General features: G+C 35.7%; 1 protein-coding gene and 1 long non-coding RNA gene across 15 annotated transcripts in view; one reads left to right on the top strand and one right to left on the bottom strand.

The window, feature by feature from the left end:
* Positions 1–18,325, top strand: part of LOC133270559 (uncharacterized) — a 985,299-nt gene that overhangs the window by 684,439 nt on the left and 282,535 nt on the right. The gene's annotated exons all lie outside the window — the stretch shown is intronic.
* CACNA1D (calcium voltage-gated channel subunit alpha1 D) overlaps positions 1–18,325 on the bottom strand; it is a 188,452-nt gene that overhangs the window by 93,393 nt on the left and 76,734 nt on the right. For 10 of the 14 annotated variants that reach the window (XM_061455851.1, XM_061455841.1, XM_061455840.1 and 7 more), the window contains exon 8: positions 6,213–6,316. The exons of 1 other annotated variant lie outside the window; for it this stretch is intronic. In XM_061455851.1, the coding sequence (XP_061311835.1) occupies positions 6,213–6,316 (104 nt within the window). Of the gene's footprint in view, positions 1–6,212; positions 6,317–6,793; positions 6,898–18,325 lie in introns of all 14 variants that reach the window. 3 more of the 14 variants (XM_061455839.1, XM_061455847.1, XM_061455853.1) reach the window with 1 other exon arrangement.

The following is an 18,325-nucleotide window of genomic DNA, read 5'->3' as shown; positions in this document are numbered from 1 at the left end:
TACAGCATTATTGTGCCAGGGTGCACATGAATGCAACAGGATCATCTGCGGGAACAGCAAGATAAGGATCAATCCAATAGAGCAACAAAACTGAGGTCCGATATTTCAGTCTGTTATTACATCTGCATATTAACATGCGCTCCTTCTGTCCTGAGCAGAGACCTGTCTGACTCAGGATACACTAGATTCTTTAGAGGAAGAACTGGCAGTATAGAGCATAGGACCATACCCCAGAATGTGTTCACCCCACTATCATGGTGTGCACCCTACCAGTGTGTAATGTGTGATCAACACATTTTGGGTATTTTTTGAAACTGATGCGATTTATTACCTGACAGGAGCTCATCAGCAATCATCTCACAGGACCAATCCCTAAGAAGCCTTTGTGTGATAAGTTCAAATGACTGAAATAAAATCAGTTCAAGCTCTTATTCAAGAGTACTGTACTACTCCCATTGACTTCAGTGGTCTCTGTCTAATGCAGTTGATAAGAGTTACTGCTGTAGACAGCAGTATGTGCTGATTATTTACTATTAGTGTATGATTGATCAATCAAAGATAGTATTTCCTTGTTTTGTATCTATTTATGTTTGAGTTCTGTTTTTACCAGCCACGCAGCAATCAAATGAATCTCCTTTAGCTCATAACCTGCTGAGACCTAGAGCTCAAGTCTTTCTCCTCATTTTAAATGTATATTCTGTTTATGTGAGGGAGTTATATTTTTATCCGTAACTTTTTTTTTTTTTCTAAGCCTTCCCTCTGCTATGAAAAGGAACACTGTCAAAACCACTTCATTTCCCTTTTGCTGGAAGACTACGGGTGACAGTTCACTGCCGGTTTCTATTTGGTGCCTCATTATTCAAAAGTCTTTTTCGATGGTTATTTTCCATATATACTGTAGAAAACAGTTCTTAGGTGTATAGCTTATCCATGCCAACATATTTTATATGACATTAACTGACAGATACTGCCATGAGACTAGCATGGATAATTACATATACCCTTAGCTTTTAGAATTATGTACATATATTGCAAATAATACTGTGGGGAAAAAGGAAATGAAAAAAATTACATTCTCTTAATAACCTGCAAGACTTCCATGTAGGCGGATGTATATAAGGACATGTCAAAGCTTATGCTTTGGTGTCCTTTAGCAAGGCAATAAATACAACTTACAGAGATTTATTAAAGTATGTTTGAAAGGTCATATTTGTTCCCATGGCTACCCAAAGAAATAACTAATGCCTTGAGCAGAAAATGCCGCCAGCAGAAACCATCCCCTAATGATAAGGACTATCTTCAGGAACAGATTATCATACATCATTAAAAGCCATGCCTCTTGATAAGTAAGTTATGAAGTTTTGTAATTTATTATTTTCTCTGTAGTAAAACAGTTTAATACATGCTGAATTATTGACATATTTATTTTAATTTTCAATTTACTTTTAAAGGTTCTTTAAATGGATGAGTATGTCTGAATTCCCTTTCCTAAGGTTTAGTTTTATTTGTTAACTTTCTAATAAACTTAACTTCACAATCTCTAACTTAAATTTCTGCTTTCAGCTCACTGTTCCTTGCACCAGTAATCATGATACACTCCAGTCTTTTACTCTGGAATATTTGGAGGAGGCCTGTCCCCAGGTCCCAGTTTCCATGCCTGGTATTTCATGACTTTGGAGAACACAAGAGCAGTTTATGCTGTTAACTCAAACTGTGCATAGCCAAAGCTACAGGTAAAAGCAGGCTCCTGAAGCTGCCCACCACCTTCCACAGAGATAGAAATGCAGGGCAGCTCCTCAGTGGGAACTTCTGTGCCATTCCATCAAGTGTGAAACTGCCTCAGAGATGCACTGCCTAATCCTTGCATCATACCAAAGGAATTTTTACAAAGGAAAAAAAGTTGCTCTGTGATCTCTAACAGACTGAACCCACTCCCTGCTGCTGGCTCAAAGACATAGCCATCAAAATAGAGTGTGACCATGTCATGATCTCCCTGCCATTTATGGAACTAAAACAATTATTCAGAGCCACACACAGCTTTAAATTTGTAATATGAATGAGCAAAGTGCAAACCAGCTCAAGATAATGACATTGCAAAAATATCTGAATACGTCTACAGCAGCTTGCCATACCTGCAAGTATTTTGCTCTGTATTTCTAAATACTGAAAGAATCAAAAAATACTGTCTTACTGTGTAAGATCAGCTGACAAGCCTAGGTATCCAGCTAGATTCCTAGGAAATTCACTATGCTGAAAGAAATTACCAACCAGCAGATGTTTTGAACCGCACTTCCAAACACATTTCCAGAGCTGGATCCAGAGCCTTTTTTCTAATATGTTCAGGGAGGAGCTGTTTGCCAGATTTGTTCCTAGGCCAGAGCTAAAGCCTTCTTCAGGGCCCTCTGCTGAAGCTGGACCAAGAGTCATCACTAGAGCCCTTTTTTAGAGCCACATCTATAGTTGGCTCTAATGCCATCTCTAAAGCACTTCCCAGAAATGGATCTTAAGCCAATTTTAGCACCCATTCCCAAACTGGGACTTGGGCCATTTCTTGAGTTATTTTCCAGAGCTGAATCTAGGTTCAATTGCCCAGCCATTTCTTGGAGATGGATTTAGAGCACGTTTTGGAGCCCTTTCCCGTGGCCCTTTCTGAAGCTCCCTGGAGAGGCCTTTACTAGAGCTGATATAGAGGTGTTTGTCTCACAGTCCCTTTCTAGTGCTGATGCTGGAGCCAACTGATGGAGAGCATCTCTGTGGCTTACAATTTGTATAGGTCACTGCTGGAGCTGGAAACCATTTCTGGTGTCTTTTTTAAAGCTGGCTCCATAATTTCTTAGATGTTACTAGGGCCAAACAATAGTTTTTCAACTGAGAATTTCCTTTGAGAATAATGTGAATAACACTAGTGTCTAGTACCCATAAAAAAGTATTTACAAAAAGCTGAATTACCTCAAGCCTATGAATTCTCTCCATCCTTGCTATTCAGAGGAATATTTAGAAATAAATCTCCACAGTCAGCTCCCATGCGGAAATCAAAATATCTCCCACATTCAAATTCCATACACATATTACTTCTATTACTTTATACATCTCCTATTGAAAACATGAACTATATTTTTAAGAATGTCACCTTCAGCAGGCAAAACTGACACAGTTCACCAGGAAATACTCACCTTCAGAAATGGCTAGATGTAAAACAAAACATCTCCAAAATCATCATTCTCTTTCATTTGTACAGTAGCTAAATACATCAAACATGCAGTGCACAAGAGGCATTACAGAAATACGAAGGGGCACATGGTCACAGAGTAACAAAGGAGTGCAAAGAGAATGACTATTTTAAAACCACAAACAGATCAAAACAGCAGACAGATTTAAATGTACATGGCATAACTTGATATTACAGGAAATAACACTTTCATACAGAAAAGGTGTATTAGGCATTCAGATTCTCCTTCCAAAATCTGTATGCAAAGCCATGCTTTTCAAGTCAGTTGGCATAATTTTTGCATTCTTGAAGTTCGATTGGTTTAGTAAAATTTAACTTTTTTCTCACAGATTTATCATAAACCAAGTTTCATGCTATGGTTTGAAGAGCTTAAAATGTAAAAGCTAGTATCTCTTAATAAAAACCAAAGAATGCATGTTACATACTCAGTGCCTGCCTCAGAATGAAAAATATTAGCTGTCTACTAAGGAATACAAACACATTCATAGGATTTTACTAGTACATGATTTTTATCCATGAAATTTAGACATGTCGGTCTAAATATAAAGTATGTGGTAAATGTTCATTATTTATATACAAATGGCATTTAATGATGAAAATAAATCAGGGTAACAGTAATCCACACTAGCCCTTGTCAGAGTTTTGAAAAAGTATGCCAGGACATTTTCTTCACTTATATACCAAAGATTAGTTTGGTATGTTAGGCATATTTTAGGCACACTCTCTTTTCCTTTCTCTTTTCACTTTCAATGTAAATCATTGATGATATTTATATATCACATATCTCAGTTCACTGGTATAACTTTCTTCAGCATAGAAATCAAATAACTGGAGTGTTAGGAAGGCTCTTCTGTGAATTCAGGGCAAACATGGATTCAAACAATTCATCAAGCACCCTGAGCGCTTAAGTGGCACTACACTTAGACGGCACTATGGCAGAAAATAACTTTAGGAATTAACAACTTTAGGAATTTAAGGAGTTTCAGACTCAGCACTGTCACTTCTATCTGTTGGAAATTGAAGGCAAGCCCGCAAGGGTTCTGAATAGCATCAGACCTCTACACGTTAAGCAATGCCTAGAAATCAGCAGTGATTTCTTGACTGCTGACAAGGGCAGCACTTCTTCCTTGTATTGTAGTAGGAACTAAAGACCAACTCCATATTCCAACAAATATCATACATATGATAATGTTGCAAACCTCATCAAGTATTTTAAATGTACTAAGTCAAATGTAAAGCTTAGCTGTGAGGGTCTCTCTAAATTTCCAAGGCTTCAGTAGAAAAAGTGAACATGAGCAACAAAACACCAAATCTGGCATTACTTTCCCCACAACTTATTTTTAAAAATGAAAGGGGAATACCTAAGTTAACTGTTACCCCAGGAAGAAAACTAATTGCTGCTTGCGACCTTCTTACGGGTCAGGGAAAGGAACTGTGAAAACTTAATCCTCTAATGACTTCCATGGGAAGTCTAGTCACACAGCAATGTTAGATAACAGTATCAAGAGCTACATTCCACTGCAACTACCCTCACTTATCTATACTTCTCCTTTTTTTGTTCATTCAGTATGGCTGTGACATCAAAGCTAGGCACTAGTTTTGCAATAGTTTACACGTTTGTCCCTGGATAAGACAGAGCTGATACAACTGTATAAATCAGACTTCATAGGGTAGGTCTTGCAAGGAAGAAATTAAATTTAGAAATCAGCAATGTGTTTTTAGCACTACCTCTATGCTTTTAAACATCTGCTTTGTAAAGCAAATCTGATGGTAAGGTAGAAGCATGTTTTCCCTAGTTTGCTGTGTGTAACAGTAATCTATCACAGATAAATGACTTATGATTTTAAGAAAGTGTAAAACCACTCATCAGATAAGAACACTCTTGTAACATAGTTATTCATAATACATTAGTATTCCTCTCAAATCTTACGTACTGTGGCAAACCCATGAATAGGGCTCCACACACAACCAGCAGTCTAATGACACCAGCAACTACAGTGTCAGGCTACTACTAATTCTGCAAGGGGATTCTCTGTTGGCTAACAAAGATGGCAAAACTCGCCTAAGGTTGCCAGAACAATGGTACGTAACTAAAAGCTAATAATTACAGTTATAGCAACTTTTTTTTGGTATTCAAATGCTAGCAGGTTCTTTCATTTATCAGAAAATATCTTTCCCATAAACTGAAATTCCCCACTCTCAAGTTTGTTAGAAACCAGCATATGGCAAAAGCAGTGGAGTTGTAACCTGTCATGGTAAGGTTACCTTCTTTGGAAGAAGGAAACTTTGCAACTGTTACCATCAACTAAAGTTTAAACCACATGATACAGCTACCACTGATGCCTGTTCCTGGCTGGAGTCTGGCATACATAAACCAACAAAAAGCTATGACAACCTCCCACTGACAAATACATAATTGATACTTGATTATTGATAAATACATCAGCTTGCTGGTGCAGCATGTCACAGCAGTTCACAGCTCAACAATTCAGGAAGCACTAAATACTGTGTCAAGGTAACCTCATCATATGCTTTCTATAAGACAGATGTTGAAGCACCCACTAAAAATATTATGCAATGTGACTGGTAAACATCAAAACCACTTCAATTACTTTATGGATATTTGAACAAAAGCAAAAGTTGGGCTTTCAGAAAAGTAAACTTGTCTGTCAGTATATGGGAGAATGTTTGCACAGGTGTATCACCTCTTAGGATGCTAAAAAATATTTCTCCCTGGTGGAATATTACAGAATAAGGAGATTACTGCCTCATTTAATGAATATTTTTGGCAAGCATGGTGAACATGACATCAGACAGATACAGGCACTAGAATCACACAGTTCAGTCAAGAGAGCAAACACTGGTAGAATGACGTAAGAATCTTAAGTGCATGCAAAAAAAGCCATCACTGAGAAGCTTGAGTAAATGCAGAGGCCATCTTACAAGTAGCAGTAGCATACACAATGTTAACTCAACTGCTTACCCACTAAGTACACCAAGAACCAGGTTAAGTACGAAAAATGAGCCAAGGATGATAAGACTAACAAAATAGATCCATGGCCATTCACATCCTATTGCATCATTTACCTGTAAAATGTAAGGAAATAAGTTATGATTCAGTCATTCATTAAACAGCAGAGTCCTTTTTGCAGCTGCCAGATCACGTAGGTTTCAAGGCAAAGTTCAAGGCTTACTCAGGTTTCAAAAATAAAATAATCAATGAACATTGTTTAATTGCTTTACTTACCCAAATTATCTGTAGATGTGATGCCTTAGAAGAGTAATTAAAATAACATTTAAATAATTTCAGAAGAATTATTATAATTAGGCCACGAGTATGGACATGAATATATACTGGTATGTCTAAACTCCAGTTTTGGTATTTGTATATTATTTATATGATAGCTACAGAAAATCATTTCTGTTCTAATCAGAGGAGGAAGAAATAGAGGCTTATTAAAAGATGTCATCATTACTGAAGTCTCACCTGCATAAGATAACCTGTGTGTTCATGGCAACTGAATTCAGGACTCTGCCTTCATGATGAAAAAGGTGTATGCTTACCCGCTCAATACACCAAGAACAAGATTTAGTACGAAAAATGACCCAAAGATGACGAGACTGACAAAATACACCCATGGCAATTCAAATCCCATAGCATCATTCATCTGCAAGAAATAAGATGATCTTATAGAGTAGATCACTATAGTAATAGCAATGAAGAGTTAGAGAAAAAGAGAATGTAATCATTCAGGTAAGATAGCATTCTATGCATTTCTGAAGTATTCGGAGAAGAACAATACAAGACAGAAGGCACTGGCCACATTCACGTTGCATTTCTAATACATACTCTAAAATAAAATACTGAATGAACCTAGCATTCAGATCAAAATTATAAAAAAGAAATGCACCTCAACTGTTCTGTTCTTTAACAACTGGAACATTAATTAAATTTCAGATCTCACTAATTAAAATTATACTTACAAAATATATTGAAAAATGATTTTTAGTTCTACATATCCTAGCTGTATGAATGATCCTTTGAGAGAAGAAACAGTAATATGCATCTCAACAGTACAAGCAGTCTTATTTTTTCTGTAACATGGAATTTTAATTTTTATTTCCCTGAAATAATTACAGTTGGATGCAATCAGACATTTTAAATTAATTCAGAAAGAAACAAATGAGAATGAATTTGTATAAAAAACAAACACAATTTTAGGAAAATGAAAAACTGAAATAAAATTTTAGGAACATAGTCAAACATGGAAATACTCCAGAAACTTCTGAACAAGAAAATAGGAAGAACAAGGTTAAATTGAGTTTAAAAAGTTGTTACTGTTTGGTTTTTTTTTTAAGTAAGGTTGAAGTAACTGAGTGTTAAATACACTATAGATGCATAAGCTTTTCTATGAAGACCTTTTCCACTGCCTGCTCTTAGCGAGTTCATTATACCCATCAGACAATGGACTTAAACATATTTACAGAAATCTAGAAAAGCCTACTCAGAAAAACACAAGGAAATTGGTTCTGTGTGTAGCATTCAGGTGCTAAAAGACATTTTGTTAAGTTGCAAAAATAATTCCAACTTGGACCTTCCTGGAAATGTTTCTGTGGGAGAGGAATTATTTTCCCTTTTTTGTTTATACTGACAAGTTTGCATGATAATTTTCATAAGATGCTTTTTAGCCATGAAAATTCAGCAGACAAAAAAGGAAAAGACGGAATTTTAGAGCGATCCTTGGGCTAACTTTTTTCCTCTTCTGTGAATGCTGCTGTTTGTTATATCTGAAATTTTGGATTAGGCTTTGAGCTGTATTGATAGTCAAGTTTGACTCCTTAACATCTCTGTTATAACACACATATTAAGCATGGGAAAAAATGTTTTGCAAACCATAGGTCTTATTTTTTCTGCTATCTTTTAAAAATGCATTATAATCTCAGTCTCTGCAAGGTAGCCCTATGGACGGTTAGCTATAAGCACAAGCATTAAGTCTTTGCAGGGTAAGGCCCATAGGCACAACTCTTCAATGGTGATCTGTAATAATGCCACTTTATACTAGCTGATAAAACTTCTCAAGTAACCAAAGAAGACTATTTTACACAACTTCATACATCCTTTAAAATAATATATGTATCACCTTTAAAATGCTTTAGTAATTGAACTGAGATACTGAAAAGTAACTTAAATTTTTTGAGATTTGCTAGGAACAAAGAAATCTCAAATATATATGCTTGATCTGCATTTTTTTCCTTTTAATTTCAATAAAAATAATTTTGGAGAAATGAAAATGGAGAAGGGTTATAGTCATTCAGAAAGGCTGGGATTATTATTCAATTTTAAAACATCCCTAATTTCCATAGTCCCATTCTGCAACTGCATATTCATATGAAAAACAAAGCCTTTCATAACGCTGCCATCACAGTAACCTACTTAAAGTCTCCTATGCAATACTTTTAGCAATACTTAGCATGGCAGGTGCCTACGCTAGGGACAGTGCCTACACTGTAGAGTTCTGTATTTTATCATCCTATGCCCATTCCTTCAGAGCAAGTCCCCAACATTTGAGAATTCTTAAAAACAAAGAGACTCAGGTATTTAATAAAATATCCTACTGCCAAGACTACATTTTAGCTTTGTCCCAGTGTACACTGCCCTTTGCACATATTCAACTGTGGGCATCTGGCCTTAGGTTTAGGAATAAAATTGACTTTTTTTTAAATGCATGTTCATAATTATTTTATTACTGAGTTTGCTTCACAAAAATTATTCATATGGTAAAGTGTTTTTCTAACCATATCTCCTAAGAGCAAATTTCAAATACATATGAATGCATTTTACATCTAACTGAACTATACCCATTAGTAAACAGTTGTTTGCAAGTCACCAGAGTTCAGAGTGAAGGCATAAATTCCTCCAGTGTTGATGCCAACATTTTCCTGCTATAAATGTCTTTGAAAAACCTGAAAAATTAATATTTACAATTTTGCCTTGGGAAAAAAAAGAGCTCTGGAAATCGCTGCAATCCAGCTTGATGCATTCTTTCTGCTCAGAGAGAACATATGAAAGAAGCCAGGCATTGTGCTAACTTAGTAACTCAGGAGCAAAGCTGAAATTTCCATGACCTGTCATAAAGGCTCTATATTAGCACTGGCAACTGTGATTTGCATTTCCTTGATCCACTTTATAGTGCATAACTACTCCTTCTTAATCATGCAGTTTGATTTTAACCCAGATTTTTTAGTCCAAATGTATCCAGGAATAATGCCCTGTGATGCAAAAATTAGGAACTGCAGCTAACGAGTGCTAGAAGAAATGCTTTGATTTGGGTGGATGCTGAATGCATCCAAAAGCATTCCAAATCCAGGAACCCTTCATCTAGTAGAACACCATGGCATCAATTTAAGATTGAATTCCTAAAAGCAACAGCCTGAAACTGCATCCACTCAAGATTTTTACTATTTACTTTTAGAGACAATTCAACTCTATTTAAGTAATGCACTGTAATTTCTTTTAATGAAGTAATATTTCTGATTGCATTAATACCAGAGTTGAAAACTTCTTTTTGGAAGGCTTCACTGCTCATTTCATGTATGTAAAGAAGCATTTTCTTTAATTTGTCTTTGATTGAAAATTAAGAGTCAATTTGCTTTCTGATTGAAACTTGAGGCAGAGCTTGGTTAATATACGGGCACAGGAAAATCTCCATCTTCAGAAATGAGATGTTCTCAGTTGAAAGGATTAATGCTGACTTCTTACCCAAAGTGCAGAATGAGGACTTAACAAAGACATAAATTCCAGATGCATTGGAAGTTGCAACTAGAACATAAACCCCCAATAAAAGCCCCTGAATTATGTTCAAGTAACACCAGAAAATCAAGCAGAAATCACATCCCAACTCCTCAGCAAAATGTCTTGCAAGACATGCATCCTCTGTGTCTCAGGGATGTACTATCCCAGAGAAGGTGTCATATTTAATGGTTCTCAATGGATTTGTCCCATCTCTTTTTGAGTCTATTAAGCTTTTAGCACCCATAACACCTATTGCAAAGATGCCCTCAAGTAGAACCCTTCTTGCCTCTCTTCATGCCTTTTTCCAGATCTAGTCTTACTGTTTGGATTTCAGTTCTAACTAGTTTGTCCATCACATCAACCAGAGGACATATGAGATGGATGACAAAGTACTTCTCATTCGCTTAATTCTGTTACACCATAACAGTAGATGTGTACTACTCAGATATGTGTCTGAAAACACTTATTCTCCCGAGATGCCACTTTTGGATATATTCTGGCATTTTCACTCCTTTCATTCAGATGTTAAATTAGATTTGTATGTTTGAGCAGCTTTAAAAATAACTTCGAATTGAATTCAGAAGCTCTTCCTATCCCTTTCAATGCGTGAGAGTGCAACTAACAGTTCAAAAGTCCTTGTAATAGGGGCCACTTGTTGATGTTATCAGATCTGGAGACAAGTTACTCTAATACAAGTTAAATTGGTGGAGAATAAATAGTTCTCATTGTGTATTTGGTTCTTTATATTAACATGTATATGTTTGTGAGTATGTGCCTGCAAAGCCTCGGAGAATTATCTTGAACCAATAGGATAAACTCGGTAAGTGAAAAAGTGCTTCATCTGGCATTTGGAGTGGATTATCTCACTAGCTGCACTGTAGTTGGAGTCAGCTATCATTGCAATGTAGTATAGATGATCAGAGACCAAGACTCCGAAGTGAAACAGAGAAAGCCAAATTTACAGCAGACACAACCATTAGTGTTACACAGCAGCAGATGGCACACTCCCATCTAAAACACCAATTAGCAATCATTAAAATGTCTCATCCCTATCTCTGGTAATTGTGAATAAATCCCCCCATGCAATTGCACATGCAGATCAAGGTCTTACTTTTCTGTACACGTGGTACTATTTTACCGAAAACTGTTGCAAGCTGTTTGTATTAATCTAAGCTCTGACTGGGGATATTGATAAAGCAATGCAGTGATGCCTCTAACTCTGCATTTGTACTACTACAGATACTCTGCAGAATCTATTTTGAGTTATTTTCCACAATGTTTCAAACTTGCTTAATTTCTTAAGTTTCTTAGTTTCCTTAGGTTTCAATTTTACTTTTCCTCCTTTTATAACATTCTAATCGACACATAACTGGTGGGTTTATTTATTGTTACTTATAGTCTACCTAATAATATTTAAAATTATTAAGACTGACACGCTCAGTCTCTTGACAGGAGTAAAAAATCCTTCAGAAATCAGTATTTTGTGAAATATTTTGACAGTTACTAATCCTGCATTCTTCAAAGCATACAACGTAGGTTCACAAAACCTCAGATCATAGGCTATTTATACTACTCATTTCAGAGCATACCATACAGCTTTTCAAAGCCTTCTAGCTCCGAAGGTTGTGTCCTGAGATATTCCCGGCTGAAGTGTAGTTAAGTCAAAGCTGACTTAAAACAGGCTGTGCTGGAAGCATAGGAAACTCCAGATTGGTTTGAAGAAGTAAGTAATTTTATATTCCGTGTTATCTGGGTTCTGGAATTACAGTGCAGGTTTTCCTGACAGTCTCTTGGTTGGACAAGCTCATCTTTGTTGCACAGCAACAACTGGAAAATCAGCATTCCATGGCATTAAAGTAGGCATAAACAGAAATATATCCCTTGGAGAAGTGAAAAATTGTTACAGTACCTAGAGAGCCTCACAATTACTTAATCACCTCTAAATTTGGCCTCCACCTTCTGTATGTAAACTGTGCTATAAAGTTGCATATAGGACACATAAGTGACCCTCTCAAATTATACCAAATTAAATCAAATTAAAGAGGATGCCGTTTCAGTTTTATTACTTTACTTTGATCTATCAGAATAAACCACAATTTCTTCCTTCTGTTATTTTTATCCATTCTTATCTAATGAAGTATATAATTTAGATACTCAAATAAAGCATTTACTCTTCAAAAGCTGATGGCTTTCAATTTTTTTTTTCCCCAATATCGATTAGAAGTTTAAATGCAGGTCATTCTTTTCTTTTATTCAGATATTTAATTTTGCATCTAATGTTATTTTTGCTAATTATTGTTGGTGGCATTTAATTCATCAGCTTACTGTCATTAACTGTGGGGGAAGGGGTCAAATAATTGTTCCAAGGAAAGCCTAGATGTCAAATATGACTGCCAAAAAATTCTTTTCTCTTTTTCAGAGTGGCTATCTATCCCACAGCAGATGAACACTACCATAACAAAATGAAGAGTACTGCCTCTACACAACAGCACCCAGGAAAGGTTTTTTTACTGGATTGTGGGAAGACTCTACCAGGTTTAAAACTATATTCCAGGTATAACAAAATAGAAGTGTTTGATTCCTCCATTGGTTGCAGCACATTCATTTAGGATTACAAAATGTTTAGTGCTTCTACCTATTTATACTATTGCCCAGACTAATTTCACAGAATAAACTTATGTAGGCCTATGTCCTGATCAGGTTTGTTAAACCTAAGAGCTAAAAAAACTACTGAAAGGAATTCACTAATGTGATGAACTGTGTTTATTTTAATATATTTAACTACAATGCATTAAAATGAGCAGAGTAATAGTATCCACTTTGGTAATATGTATTAAATGCCCTTTTTCTTTCAATATCTGCTAAGCCATCTATATATATACACACCATAAATATTATACAATAATTGGATGTATTTAATATTTCCCATATGCTGGATGCAGAGAAATGCAAGCATAAGGACATGTACCATTCAGACTGATGACATAAAATTGTTACTTTAGTTTATGCAGCAACAATGAACAAAACCCCAACACTCAAGGTGAATCTGAGTTTGTCTACTAAACAGTTATCCTGAAACAGCCTGGGAACTCAGATGCTTTTAAAAGAAAGTTTGCTTCCTGTGGCAAAGTTCTTGTGTGAAATTCACTATTCAACTAGAGGAGTTATTAGCACTACCTAAAGTTTACCCTACTTCTAATCCAGTTTCTATCCATTTTATTTAACATTTCTGAGGAGAAATAGTATGTGCTCTTGAGTAATTGCAATGATCTTTGCCAGGAAATTAGCTCCATGTTTTGACTGCAGTACAGGTCAGCAGTCAGTTAACATTGAGATACTAGATAACTTGTCAGAGTAAATCAAGTTCACTTCATGGGAAAGATACTGCCCTGGGAGGTAGTTTAAAATCCTCCTCAGGTGGGAGTCTTTGCGTTAAGATGTTAATTTGAAAATAACTATATTATATGATCATGCCTTTCAATGTTAATTCAAACTTGTAATACATATATTCTTTGGTTTGGTAGCTCTATTTACATGTCTGAATTTGATTATTCCCTTTTCTCTCTGAGGTTTCTAACGTACTGGCAATTTAAGTCTCATCTCTTTGCAATCTAAAACTGATTCAGAGCTTTTTATGTCTAGAGAATATAAAAAAGTAATTAGTCTGAATCATTACCTATAAGGCAGGGAGTTAAGCTAGATTTTAACATAAAATTGGATTCTAGTAATTAACACGCAAATACAAAAATCCTGCCTGCAGTCCCTGGCTTTTAAGTGTGATTTATGCAGTATATTAATACTGTCATCCAAAATGTCAATCCCTCTTTCTCCAGCTGGATATCATGTGTTAAATTTCTGGCTATGTACTTAAAGGCTGAGAGTACTGTGCATTCAGCACATCAATGCCTTTGGGGATAAGCTGACTTGTTTCACTGAAGAGTCTCCCTTAAATGACCTGTGAGTGGAGTTGCGATGCTAAGAGAACAGCATTAAGCTATCCTTAGCACACAACAGACAAAAGCAAAAATAAATATTTTCTAAGATTTCTCTAGCATACTTCCTCACAATTTTAACATCCTTTGCTGAATATCTCCAACTGATTTACAAAGGGAAAAAAACAGTCAAGCATTCTTTGACTTCTCTCAGACCTGCAAGCTGAAATTCATTGCTGAAAAGTATGGTTTGGATGCAGTAACATACCTTCTATTTCTGCAGCTGAAATGGAACAAATATGACTTCAATCCCCTAATGTAGTTGTTTCAAATTGGCTTATTAGCTCATACATTTCAAAGTTCTAGAGTATTAATGCTTATTTGAATATCACTCATTTTTTACAAGATATTTTTAAGATATTCCTGCTCAGCACGCTGGTGAAAGTTTGGGCAATACTTCAAACATACTTTGCAACTTTTGGTTTATGGACTAGCAATGCATTTTTTGCCTGAACCAAGGGATTTTCTTGTGAGATATATTTGCAAAATATGTGCTTGCATTTAGGAAAAAAATCTTTAGCTGCACATCAGCTGGTTTCAAGTACATTATACTCCCTTATATTGCTTCTGAGTAGGCTGTCCTTTAAGATTCTTGAACTAGAAGCATTCTAAAAAGTGACACAATCAGAAGATTGTCAAAGTTCTTAATCACCTGATCAACATTCTGAATGATCAATAGACTACTTTGTTTTATTATTGTAATTATTTTCTTCTCTACACATAGGTTTATGTGGGAATTATATTTTTTCAGTTCTTATCCAGTTAGAAAACAAACATAGTTATTGTCTACCTTTTAGCTTTTGCACAGTAAGGAAAGTTGTCTTGTACAATTGGAAAGCTAGCAAGGAAGCCATAGCTCTTGCATTCTATTATGGGAGCCCATTTAAAGGATAATACAGTCTTTTCTAGCTTGATGTGTTACTTCCAGTAACATTAATGCAATGGCTGTGTAGATACTAGACACACATAAATAGGCAGTTCATCCTGAACAGACTGTGCTACTTAAATGATTGATTTTCTTCACATGTTTTAAGATGCTTCAAAGGGTATATTGGGGCACATAAAGCTTAAGTTCCAAAACAAGAAGCAGATTTCCAGGTGTACACATTTTGTTATAAAAGCACAGGAATAATGAATGATTTCTTTGACAAACAGCACTAAAGGATAGTTTTAAGAAGCTCATGTATTAATAAAAAGTAAAAAAGTATAATACAAAGCCTCACACTCCTTTCCTTAGACACATTTTAGATTGCCTAGGCCTTTCAAGTAATTAACTGTATATTTTAAACATCAATCCTTGAGAGAATATCATGTTAAGGTATCAGTAGGTGTATTACTAGGCAAAAACATGTAAGACATCAGTGTACAGCAATTTCAGCTTGAGTGCTTCAATCTCAAAAATCTCCAGATCGATCTGAATAGCGCTAGCCAGGCATCAGAGAACTGAGGAGTTGTTGATATTTCAGCTAGTAATGCAGTGTCTGTCCATAAAATCGACTTAGTAAAATTCAGTGGCCACTAATACAGTTGCTCCATCATTGAATCAACTGTGTTGGCAATCCATCACATAGCTTCTTTTACAGAAGCCTTGCCTATCTCTCATTCAAGTTACAGTAGTGTCAGAATAGATTATTCAAGTGTAGTAACTCAAGATAAATTCACTATGGTGAAAACAAGATGAATTAAATGTGATAATTTTGGTACTCATGGGAAAATTGGGGGTTTTACTGGCAAGTACCAATGCTCATTATGTGTGTTCCTACATATCAAGTGAAAAAGCTAAAAATAAAAAGCAATTTACAAGATACGTGTTTGCCATTAATAGACTGCAAATCTAGATGTTTGAAAGACATGGGAAAAAATCTAAAGCCAGATATGCAAATGCATACACAGATTTTGTAATTCTTGAGTGCTTGCTAGCATAAATTGAAAATGAGGCAAAGAATACTACGCTCTCAGTTTTAGAACGTGAGCTACAGCATTAAAAACATGGGCACGCAGAAGCTGCCTCTTTGCCAATAACAAGGACTGCACTGGGATCCAAAACTAATAGCACAAGCCTTCAGTTAGGGCCAGAGAGCAAATAGAGCTGCGACTGGGAACACGGTCCTGATCTAAATGGAGAAGATGTACAGATGTGCAGCCACAAATGTATTACAGTAATTGGGAACACTTATTCTGCAGTTGTTGGCAAAAATAAGGACACTACCCCTTAACATCTACAGTTAAGTCTAGCATTTGGCACTAAGGAGTTGTGGTGTTTGTGGAAGAAACATGTAATAAATGTTACCCAGCGAGTTACATGTAAGATAGAGAGAGAAAAAGAGCCAGATGAAGACACACTAAAAAATGATAGGACATATGGGATTCAGATGCAAACTGGTGAGCAGGAGTAGTTCCACATGAGTCCCCAGGGTCTGAAGGTGCCTAGCAGTAGCATTTGCAAGCCCTCAATCTGCAACAGATGTGCCTAAAGAAAAATCATTATTGATTCTTGGAGAATTTTTAAGCTGTTTACTGTAATTAACTAGGTGATAATGCTCTGTGCTAGTGAGCGTTAGTGAAAGCTGTCATTTTCAGCCATTGTTCTTGCTAACAGAATGCCATGTAACATAATGCAAAATATTGCACACATTTTGCCCACTCAGAGCCACTTGCTAGCAAAATAAACCTATATAGCTAACCAAATGGAAATCTGAATTTTGTGCAGTATCTAATACATTGTGGATTTGGTTTTATTTGTGTTTTGTGATAAAATCCATTCACTCTGTTTATCAACAGATTTCTAAATAAAAAGCAAGCCATGACACCCATGCACCTCTAGCTAAAATGGTTTGCTTAGATTCTTTGGACATCTTTATTTCAATCTGGTACACCCTCAATGTTTTCACAATTTGCAATTAAAACAAAGTATTTTGCAATTTTTTAGCTAGCAATAGCCAGATCTAGCTCAGCTTAATCCAGGGGCAAAATTAAAACACAAATTGTCATCCTCAGCAAGTAATTTCAGCTGGGTAATGGGTAATTTGTTGGTCTACAGCTAGAAATAATCCAGCTCTATAATTTAATTATATAAGTATCATTTAAGAGAGATTCCAGAGCCAGTTCACTAGGTCAATTAATATTTGCTTCTCTGCCTAATCATCCAAGTATCATTTGTTATAAAATGAAAACTGACATCTATATGCCTGTAAATATCTTCTACTTCAATAATTCATTACAGAGAAATAACTTTCGAGCAGGTCTGAATTTTTTTTGTTTTTCATTTTCTTATGCCTTCATTTTGTCTGATCATGATAATACTCAGCATCCTATTTTAATTGTTTTGGGTTTTGTGCTGTCAGTGGAGACTCTACAAAGTCTTCAGATGCATAAGACCAATTCACTCAATTCTTTGGGGAAAAAAATAATAGAAAATAAAATAATACTGAGCCAGTCAGCTTCAGTTGTTTCTGTATCTTTTGTAAGAACCATTTTAAATACAGTAACTCCCTAAGGTTTTTAATTTTTTTTTTAATTGGTGATCGAGGAATTATCGGGTACTGAGATATGTGCATCCTTTTGTCTTGAAAGATGTTAAATGTGTATTTTTTCCTAGAGAATCATGGCAAACCTTCCCTTTCTCTCAGGAAAGAGAAAAACAACTGTCATCATCATGAGCACAAGACATGTAAAGCACATACTACTCTACATTCTCTCAGCCTCTTTGAGAATATTAAGAAGAGTTGAAGAGCAAAACCCAAAGAACTGATAAACTTAGACTATAAGAAAGAATACATTCACCTATATGTAGCTATGCATTATGGTTAGACTCTTCAGTATTCAAGTTCTGCATGTTTATAGCAAGTTCTGTATCTCTGATAACAGACAGTGGAAGCAGAGATTCATATTTTGCCAAATTTTTTGTCTTTCAGTTCTAAAAGTTTACCATCTGCATTATCTTTCACAGTGACGTTTTTGTAAAAACATCTCCATATTCTATATTTTAATATCACAGATTTTATCTGAGACTACACTCTGGTGCTATAGTTTTTAGCAACAGCATATTTCATCTTGTTTTGCAACAAATGACCACATAAAATTAAGTGGCCATTCACTGGGTAATACTACACATCCTTAAACATATCCAACACTCCACAACAGATGTGCTATTACTAAATAGTCCCACTTGGCCAGAAAAACTTACAGAAATTCAAAATGTGAGCTGCTGTGAGCAACATAACCTAGAATACAGTTGCACTAAGATACATCTTGAGATAGCTCATCCAATTTTAACAGCTTGGTAACAGCGACCCTTACTAGTAATCACTT

Source organism: Pezoporus flaviventris, unplaced genomic scaffold (assembly GCF_033815535.1).
Source record: "Pezoporus flaviventris isolate CSIRO_AGI_PZ_B2104156 unplaced genomic scaffold, CSIRO_AGI_Pfla_v1 ptg000021l, whole genome shotgun sequence".
Taxonomy (NCBI): domain Eukaryota; kingdom Metazoa; phylum Chordata; class Aves; order Psittaciformes; family Psittacidae; genus Pezoporus; species Pezoporus flaviventris.
This window is presented reverse-complemented; position numbering and strand designations above follow the sequence as displayed.